The sequence below is a fragment of the Montipora capricornis genome, chromosome 6 (assembly GCF_036669925.1).
Source record: "Montipora capricornis isolate CH-2021 chromosome 6, ASM3666992v2, whole genome shotgun sequence".
NCBI classification, from domain to species: domain Eukaryota; kingdom Metazoa; phylum Cnidaria; class Anthozoa; order Scleractinia; family Acroporidae; genus Montipora; species Montipora capricornis.
In genome coordinates, this window is record NC_090888.1 from 19,246,935 (window position 1) to 19,256,934 (window position 10,000).

General features: G+C 39.9%; 1 protein-coding gene across 2 annotated transcripts in view; it reads right to left on the bottom strand.

Moving 5' to 3' along the window:
* Nucleotides 1-1,335: 1,335 nt before the first annotated feature.
* LOC138051720 (uro-adherence factor A-like) overlaps nucleotides 1,336-10,000 on the bottom strand; it is a 17,604-nt gene continuing 8,939 nt past the window's right edge. Inside the window, exons 6-12 of one of the 2 annotated variants that reach the window (XM_068897977.1) lie at nucleotides 9,090-9,740; nucleotides 8,186-8,292; nucleotides 7,742-7,800; nucleotides 6,613-6,782; nucleotides 4,378-4,512; nucleotides 3,838-3,928; nucleotides 1,339-2,378 (exon numbers count right to left, since the gene is read on the bottom strand). In XM_068897977.1, coding sequence (XP_068754078.1) covers nucleotides 3,846-3,928; nucleotides 4,378-4,512; nucleotides 6,613-6,782; nucleotides 7,742-7,800; nucleotides 8,186-8,292; nucleotides 9,090-9,740 — 1,205 coding nt within the window. In that variant the 3' untranslated portion in view covers nucleotides 1,339-2,378; nucleotides 3,838-3,845. Of the gene's footprint in view, nucleotides 2,379-3,837; nucleotides 3,929-4,377; nucleotides 4,513-6,612; nucleotides 6,783-7,741; nucleotides 7,801-8,185; nucleotides 8,293-9,089; nucleotides 9,741-10,000 lie in introns of both variants that reach the window. The other variant, XM_068897978.1, reaches the window with a different exon arrangement.

The window sequence follows — 10,000 nt, forward strand, 5'->3', positions numbered from 1 at the left end:
CGAGCATGCGATGGAGGCTTTGCTCATTAGCCTCTATCCTAGTTCCATTCCTCTTTTTAAAATATGGATATGACATATATTTTCAGTAGATACGTTTGACCTGAGAGCAGAGTTTGCTTTCAGTTACCGCGTATTTCCTCAAGGTAAAACGTACCAAGTTCTCTATTACAAGATAACTTTGTAAGTTTCTCTGCTTATATCCCACCTGAAGTGGATATTGCGTTTTTAAGCAGCCATTATTCGACTTAAAAAAAAAGGTAGCGTCGCATCCCATGTTGAGGTCTCGAACAGTGGTTTCATTATTATAAAAGGGTAAATTGACTGGCTGTGAGCATACGTTTGCCCCGATAACTTCAACCCAGGGCTTTCGACGCAAAGTTTATTTATGAAGGAGATATGCACGAGTATGCCTAAGTACCAAATCATGATACCCATCTGCCACAAGCCACTTACGTCCAGGATTAACGTCAATTCCGTGACGTAAGCAGGGAATAAAATGGAATAAGTGAATATATGCCAAGGATTGACCTTAATAGACCCTTCTTCAAAATGGCGGCAACGGATTTGAATCAGTTAACATCGAACTGAATGAAAAACTGATACCAGAAATAGAAAGAGCATCATGTAAGTTAAAAGGTGAGAAGTGTACAGACGTTTGTATGACTAGGGGTATGGCGTAAACCCCAAGTCCTATAAACATCTGTAAATTTGTCAAATCTCAACTTACATTTTCACAGCTGATATAACACCTAATACGCTGAAACTTCGCAGGGTTGCTAAAGTAGAGGGTGTTCGTTCTAGTGCTGGTATACGTTTTTAATTTTAACTTTGAATTTTCGGCCGCCATTTTAGAGAAGGGTCTGCTTGATGCGTGCATGCCGCCTTAACGAAGTATCCTCTTGCTTTTCTCTTCAACTTCATCATCGCTTGTGTCTCAGAATACAATTAACGTCACAAAGTGTCCCCTTTTGCAAGTTGAGATAAAATGCTAGGAATAAGTGGCAAATGCTGAGACTTAAAGGAACATTACGTGTTGGATGTCAAAAATTGGCTGTGAATCTAATAGCCCTTATTCACGATAGCCGCCATGTTGGTTTTTAAATTGTCATGCAAATTAGCCATGTGTTATGCTGGGGGGCAAACAATGGAATAAAGGCAAATTGCGGAAATAGGCTCGTCGAAATATTGAATTAACATTGCTAAAAGTAAATTTTAGAATTTAGAATTTATTACCTTTTATAATAATTTTCTATCTTTTGATTGCCTCCGACATTTTGACCGTCTACCTCGTTATCTGCTCATTTTTCACTAAAAAAACATCGGCGAAACTTGTGTAATCATTCTATTTTACTACTTAGGTGATAAACATTCAATGAACGTGAAACAAATCATATGTGTGGCTAAGATATTAGTTATAACCTCTCGAACTTGTGTTGTTTGCCCCCTCAGAAACGTGTAGCTAATTTGCATGATAAAGGCAAACCAACATGGCGGCTATCGTGGATAAGGTCTATTAGGATCAATGGGTGCTTTCTTGAACCCCCCCCCCCCCAAAAAAAAAAATGCGTTTATTGCTTCGTCATTGCTTTCATAGGGTTGTCTGCCAAAATGTAGTTTATTATTAAGTACTTCCGGAAAGGTGGCTTGACAAAATTTGAATTAGCTGCAATGTCGATTTCGCTTAATCGCTGGTTCTGGCAGTTGAACAAATGTATTTCACTTTGAGTTCCTTATTTTGGCTTATTCAATAGGCCATTTTACAGTTGTTTGCTCAGCGACTTAGCCTATGAATGGCTGCGAGGCTGCCGGTGACCTTGCATTGATACAGGCCCCAAGGCTTTTATCATGTAAATTGTGTGGTTGTAATTCTAATTAGTCCGTATTAACATTACAAAAGCACGGAGGTTTGTACCAAAACAGGGTCACCGGCAGCCTCGCTTCCATTGGTAGGCCAGGTAACTTAGCTACAACTGTAAAATGGTCTATTAAAAAATGATGTGGTCCTCGTACATAACCTTTCATTTGAACAGTTTGTTGAATTCTAGTTGCTTTGTAAAATTGTCCTCTGATCGTGGCTTCATCATTTTTGAACTTTTTATCAAATTTTACAGAATTCCAGGAAATAGAAGGTCCAAAGAACATTTCGATCTCTTATTATAAGAAATTTGTTGAAGAAAAAAAAGAATTAATGGAGTAGCACACCCTATAGCACTTTTGCTTCTTCTCTTTAACGGTAGTTTGGTCATTTTGATTTTTCTTGCTCTCGTTTCCCCTAATTCTAAGCGAGAATTTTTTTTATTCTTTGTATTCCAACGTTCTTCTTTTCTTCTTTCCAAACAAGTCTTTCATCAGGAACAGCTGCATAGTGTATGGCTTTCCTAAAAAAGAAAAAAATATATTAGCTATGATTGATTGAAATACATGAAAGATAATTAAGCAGCAACAGCATCAATAGACCATTTTCCAATTCTCACGGCTGGGCTGGACTGGACCTAGCATGAGATGGAGGCTAATGCGGGCAAATCTCAAATGCAAATTAATTTGCCCGCACTAGCCTCCATTTCATGCTAGATCCAGTCCAACCGTTAGAATAAGAAACTGGCCTATTAGGAACTCGGAAAAATACGATTGCCAGATGGGATTTGAACCCACCACCCTTCGTGATGTAGTACGGATGCTCTAACCACTGAGCTACTGGAGACTCTGTGGTGAGCAAGGGTGAAATGTGGGTATAGACAAACGAGCGCATCACGCGGTCACATAGTCTAATTTTAACCATATATGACTCTCGGGCTCAGATTTTTCCGATTTCCCAGTTGATGGTCTTGATGATACTGCTTAATATCTTTCATGTATTTCTCATATTACTCGCTTGGGTGGTTGGTTGGTTGCATCTCTGATGTGCCTTAATGTGACCGCGTGATGCAGTTGCAGTCTATACCCACACTTCACCCTTGCTCACCACAGAGTCTCCAGTAGCTCAGTGGTTAGAGCATCCGTACTACATCACGGTCGGGTCGTGGGTTCAAATCCCATCTAGGGCTCTGATTTTTCCGAGTTCCCAGTTGATGATGATGCTTAATATCTTTCATGTATTTCTCACATTACTAGCTCGCTTGGGTAAATGATTGACAGATTCATCGATTTGTCACACAGTTAAGAAAAAAGGCTCAAGGGACAAACAAGGCTTTTGATATTCGGCTTTCTTATTAAGGCTAAGATGGTTAGAAAATAGTAATGGTCGGGAAGGATGCACTTAATCTCGTACCTAGATCTCCATGGTCATACAGAGTGAGATCTGGGTACGACCTCAGGATGCACTAAAGCGAATGATGTTTCACGAGTTTTCAGAAATTAATTTATTTGATCTTGTTAGCAGTATTCTAAATGTCTTCTTGTACTCGCTGATATGTGTATTGCAACTTTACTTGAATGATGATGATAACGCTGGTGATGATCATGATTCATGACGACGATGATGATGATTCATGACGATGGTGACGACGATGATGATGATGATGATGATGATGATGGCGAGGACGATGGTGACCATGGTGATGATTGGTGATGATGATTGACGACGATGATGATGATGACGATGGTGATGATTGGTGACCATGGTGACGATGTTGACGGTACGGATGACGAGGACGATGATAAAGATGACGATGATGGTGATGATGACGATGATGATGACGATGATGATGATGATGATAACAGTGACATATAGTAATGATAAGTAGAAGTTTAGTGGGGCTTTTAAAAAACGTAGGATGCGGGAGGGGATTGAAGGATATTCGAGTGTTGTTTCCCTGTTTTTACAAGTGAAATTCTTACCTGAAATATCATTTCCGTTGTAAAGAATTATCTTTCATTTCATTGGAAATCTGATTAAAGACGCCTTTGAGAAACGGGTCAACACCACCGTCTGAAAAAGAAAGATTGGCTATTAGTTTGCGTGTAATGCGATGTTTATTTTCGTTTTTACAAACGCTTGCTTTTAATCTCTTAGTTGCCATTTTTAAACACAGATGTACTGCCACTCGGTTGCTCTAAACTTATATAATTACCTCCTTGGCTACGCTGGTAGCTTAATATTTTGTGTCCTAGTTTATTTGTTTCTGGTTATGAAGTGCCCTTGTGGGGCCTTTAGTCTATGACTATTACTTGATCCCTTTCAGACGGTGGGTGTGACCTGGCGAAGTTATTTGAGGTTTTACTTTCAGTTTGAAGTTATTTCTAATTAGCTGATTTACACGAGCTTTCTAAAAAGTAGACATTTGTCGTACGTCATTCGTCAAGTCAATTCCCTACCCACACTATCACGGTAGAAAGTCCTGAATTAATTTAGAAGCAAGTAATTACTTCAGAACTTACTTGGGACTTTTACAGCGCTTCTCTTCGCCTCTTCCCCACTGTTTTCCTCCTTTACGGTTTTGTTCACTGTTTTTGTTTTATCCACCTTTACAGTTTTGTTCACTGGTCTTGCTTTATCCAGAGAGTGAGCATACTCTGGAAATTTGGTGGAAATAAAGATAAAGATCTATCAACATGTTTTCAAGGTAACAAAAAGCAGAATGACTGTGAAGTTTGACGACTTAAATCCTCCCTTTTCTTGGGATACAGAGGGATTTGTGACACCCGAAAGTAGCCCGTAAAGTTTCTGGACTTTCGAGAAACGAGCCCCTGAAATGCAAGTGACGAGATGCACACTGATTTTAATAAGCGTCACGAAGTGTCTCAATGCTCTTCTCGATCAACTTCGTGCCCCAAAACTATGCTATTCGGATAAAGATAACAGCTGGATTTACCTCAACCTAAATAGAGCGGTTTTCAGTCCAGTGTCGAAAGTAATTAGCAAATTGCTTTGGTCTTGCATTACTTCACTCAGTTATTGGTTCAAAGTTCTCTCGCCATTTTTTCAATCAATCAGAAGTGAGAATAATCTTTTTTGATGTAACGATAATTTTATCAGTAAAGGGATTCCGCATTACCATTTTCCAGACTTAACTCGTGATTAAAGATTTTTCCTAAATACCCGAAAATAACGTGACATAGCCCCTTTAAGTTCAACACTTCCATGATGCCTATCATCTTAATTATGCCAATAACATCAGTGAAGTAATGGTCATCAACGTAAAATTTATGGTGTGTGGTGGACCCGAAGGAAAACAAAGGTTTCCGTTGTTCGCGGAAGCTAATCCCGGTTGGACGATGTTAAAGTGCCAATATTATCAAAAAAATCACTTCCGTTTCTTTCTTCAGATTTTAAAAGTGTGTTTGCATAACACGTGACTGACAAAATTTTGAGGCTCGTTGATTTTTATCCAAAGGCTTTTTTACTTTAAGTTTGGATTTTCTCACGTTAAAAACTGAGCGATTGCTCCTCAGAGGGTTGGATCAAGGTAAAAAGTGACGTAATTTACTGCTTAATGCTTTAATAAACAAATTAGAAAAAAAGGATTTTAAAGTTAATTATCTAATTTTTTCAACTTTAAATTTACCCACTAGCTTAGAATTTCAGCACGTAGATGCAGCTTATCATGTGCAAAACACGAGTTTAAAAGTCTGAAAGCCCGAAACTGCCGTGCTGTATATTAATGCAGCCGCGAACTCAGACATTGCATAAAACCAGTGGTTCTGACTTCCTTTTTTCCTCGATCCAGCTCTCTGGAAATTTTTAATTAAAATTAGTAATGGCGGACCATTACCTTCATAGAGGGGCTGAGTTACAGTCCATCTTAACCTGACTCGAGGGTGTTTCTCTGGGTGCTCCGCTTTAAATTTTCTCCTTCGTCGAAATAGACTCCCTTCTAGGGCCCTACATCTGGCTATGTTGTTAGATCCCATGAAGGGGACCTGGGGACCGTTTCTCAAAAGTCCCGAAAACCTTTCGCGCCCGAAAAGCCATTTGTGGAACTGCCAACCGCTTGTTTTGGAGAGCCGATCTTTTAACATGTTTTCAAGGTAACAAAAAGAAAAATGACTCTGAAGTTTGACGACTTAAGTCCTCTCCGTTCTTGAGATACAAAGGGAATTGTGACACCCGAAAATGGCCCGTAAAGTTTCGGGACTTTTGAGAAACGGGCCCCTGGTGTCCAATGGTATTACACACCTACCTTAGTGCAAATTAATCTCGAAATCAAACAAAAATGTACGACAAAGGTTCTTTTGAAAACAACTTAATAAGTTGGGCATCTCACAGTAGTGGTCATTCCTAACTTTCGCGCTTGATTTGTTACTTTCGTTATTTGTCAATTTAAATTTGTATCTTTATGGGGCATTGACTCCTTGACTCTACAAAGATTTGTTCCTTCCGCGCCCCATTTGTTATCCGTTTCTCTCTCACACACACGTTTTTTGGTATTGCTAATTGTCCTTTCTTTTTGTTTCACCAAAGATTTGTCACTTGATTTTCTATTTTTTGTTTGTTTGTGGTTTTGTTTGCTTTGTTTGTCACACGTTATTTTTGTGCCATGAGTACCTGCATTTTCGAACGCGTAAGTGAGTTAACCCATTGTTGACCCCCCCCCCCCCCCCCCCTCCAGGCGCCTTAGGACACCCACAGTTGACGAGTCAATGGGTTAGTGTATTTCATCATTTAAAACTTGCCTGCAATCTGAAGGGAATTCTTGTAAACAGGCATGTCGTCAAGTTTTCCTTTGGTTTTCACCATGCTTTTCAGCTTGTCTTCAACGCCCTTGATACCATTTTTAAACGTCAGGATAAATGGAACAATCACTTTCCTTATAGTGTTAGGATTGTGTTTCACCATTCCCTCTCTGCAGTGAAAAGAAATATACTCAGTTATGAACGTTACCATTGTCTGGTAACCTCCCATAGAGACCTTCAGTGGGCTTCATCACTTATCCTCGAAGGGCCACTGACAACGCCTGCATGGGAGGAGAGGCTGATTAGGAAACTTAAAGCAACGACGACGGCGACGGCAACGAGAACGTCATCTCAAAATATAAACTCGCGTTATGTTTATCACTTCGTGAGAATTTAAACCTTTTTTTAATATGACAAGGGTGTGGTAGTTCCTGAAAAATGACACTGGTCAAAACGGCGCTAAATTTTGGGGAGAAAATAAAAATTGATCTTTAAGTGCTGACGTTCTTCATAAAACCTAAAATTTGGCTATTTCGCGTTGTTGTTTTTGCAGACAACAACAAAGAAATTGACAACAGTGAAAAGCGCACGTTCAAGGCGTGCAAAGCTATTGTTTTTATCCAAATACGCATATTTGTGACGTTCTCGTTGCCGTCGCCGTTGTCGTTGCTTATAAGTTTCCTATTATCAGTGAACATTCAGGTCTTTCTTTGAGAAAAGATGCGCCCTGTCCAAATCGAAGCATTTCTAACCTCGTTACGACCAGCAAATTAAAAAAAAAAATTGTTTTAAAATGAGGGCAGTAGGTCTAATTAACATAAATACAAATTAAATAATGTAAAGGTGGTCGTCGGTATTCATAAAAGCGGTCTCTAACAGTGTGTGGGTTCTTTAACGTCTCACAGAATTAGTCATCAAGTGTTGTGAGACAGGGCCTACGGTTAATCGTAGACTTGAAAGTCTAACCATTCTGCAGATGAAATTACAAAGGCAGCACTTTTTCGTCAGTTAGGACCTCCCGCATGACAGCCCGGTGCTCAACCAACTGAGCCACCGGTGTGCGGTCGGTGAAGCATAACGCCATAAGCTGCCTTTAATTGACCGATTATGGTTTTTCTTGACATCTTACCGGAATCCAACGACCTCAGCGCTAACAAACATTGGCTCGTCCTTGAAAACGTTCTTAAACTGTGGAAAAAAACAAAGTCATTTTGTTTTGTTATAAAATCAATTCTTCCAAAAATGAAGCGTTGACCAAATGCAAACATGGCCGCCAATCAACTGTCGTTATTTTATCTGGCTAATCAGCCTTACTAGCCTGGTTCGTTAGAATATTATGAGAACTACGATAAGTTATTATATACTAAAACAGTGGATGGCGCTGAAGGCTTGCTCTGATTGGCTAGTCAAACTACGATTATCTTTTGCTATTCGTCATCATCACCATCGTTATCATCATCATCATCATCATCATTATCTTTATCACATTCTGCAACTGGTCATATTCAAGGACTTTACTACCTCTGCATGTATTCGTTTAACCTTTTTTTTACCATCGATATCTAACACTTACCGCCTGTTCAATGTTTCCGGACAATATTTTGGATTCGGCGCTTTCTCCATCTTCAAACTGATCCAGCCAGCTCTGTTTCAGTTTGATTGTCCCTGTGTATGCTACAGCTGTGAAATAACACAGGTTGACAAAAGTAACATACAAAAATAGTAAGAAAAAGAGTAAGAATCTGGTATCATGTTTGACCTCATCTGGGTCAGAAAAATGTCTATTTTTAGATTTGATTTCTCACATAAAATGTTTCATGGTGATGACGTTGAACAACTGTATGAATAACGTAATGCAATCTGATTGGTCAGATGTGCAGAGCTATTGTTTATTTTACCGCAAACTTGGTTTAAAATAGAACAACTATAAAAGCAAGGTGACACACTCTAACACCAACACTTATGACGCTGGTGGGGAGTAGGTGATAGACTCTTTGTTTCTTATTTATTTGTTCATTCATTCACTTACTTATTGTGCGTTTATTTTGTTTTTATTTGTCTGGTCTAATTGCCAGCTACTGTACAGGAATGCTCACCATCATTGGGTTTGTAACACTGCTTATGGTGATTGGCTAAAGAGAATCACGTGCCATCTAGCTAGCCAATGAGAAGTCAAATATTTTACCCCGCTCACGGGTCCCCCGCGCTTGATGCATGTCCTGTGTGTTTTTCTCGAGGTCTGAATCAATTCAATGAGTTCCTTCGATTGATGTGACTAGAACAAGTGTATGATTGTATATTTCCACTGCAGCTTTCAATTACCTTGAAAGCTACTCTCTGGGATTCAGTTCCGTCTTGTTTGGTCATCTTTTTTATCGCAAAACTTAACGTAAAAATCCAAACGTGCAATTTGCAGATCTCTATTAACCTCGTGAAAGTCAAAAACAATTGCCATTATTTGTATTCAAAGAACTTACTTCCCACTTCAACGTCCCCAGGAGGAACTCCGACAATTGTTTTTGGCGTTGGTTTGGAAAGAATGTCTTGTTGCTGATGCAAGTACATGAGTTGACTGACATGGGTGCCCTGTGGGACCAGTTCATTCTCTGGTTGACTGTACCTTGCTATCTGATAAGTTGGTGAGTCCAAAGGCACAGTTACTTGTTGCAAGGATGTCTCGTTCACTTCCAAGGAAGCAGTCGCCGAAGACGACGGAGAAACGGTTGACTCGGAATCCGAGTTTTCGGAACGAATCCTGTCTTCGTTAGCTGGCAGGGACTCATTGGATGATGCAATAGAGAGACCTTCTCCGGTATGCGTAGGTTCATCTATGAGCGCATGCGTAGTATTATCTTCAAGTTCATGCGGGGTAGATTTAGGCCTTGAAGGCAACGTGGACTCCTTCACGGTAATCCCAGGGGCTTTTGAAATCTGTGTTTCTTGAAGGGAAGATTCTCGGTGTATTTCCTTTATATATGAACCAGATGATGTAGCCGCCGGTATCGGAGGTGGTTCCTTAGCAGCTTGTGACACTGAATCAGTCTTTTTCGAAGACTCTGTCAGTGTAACTATCTCGTGGCTCTGGTCTTCGCTCGATGGGATGTCACTGCGAGGCATGTCGAATATGTCTAGATATAGGAAAGGCAATCAATAGAATCTTTGAGTTCCTCTGATGCAACTCGTGACGCATTTTACCGGCAACTGGAAGGAAACGTTTTTCGGAGCGAAATATCGCAGTTTTCACATACGCACATACCGGGAACGTTAATGTTTAATATTCCTTGAAAAACAAGCACAGTAAAGCAATGAGAGGCCAAAGCCAGAAGCTTATGCGGCGTAGGTAGAGTACAGAAATTACAGGAACTCGAGGTGCCTGCCAGTAATAATA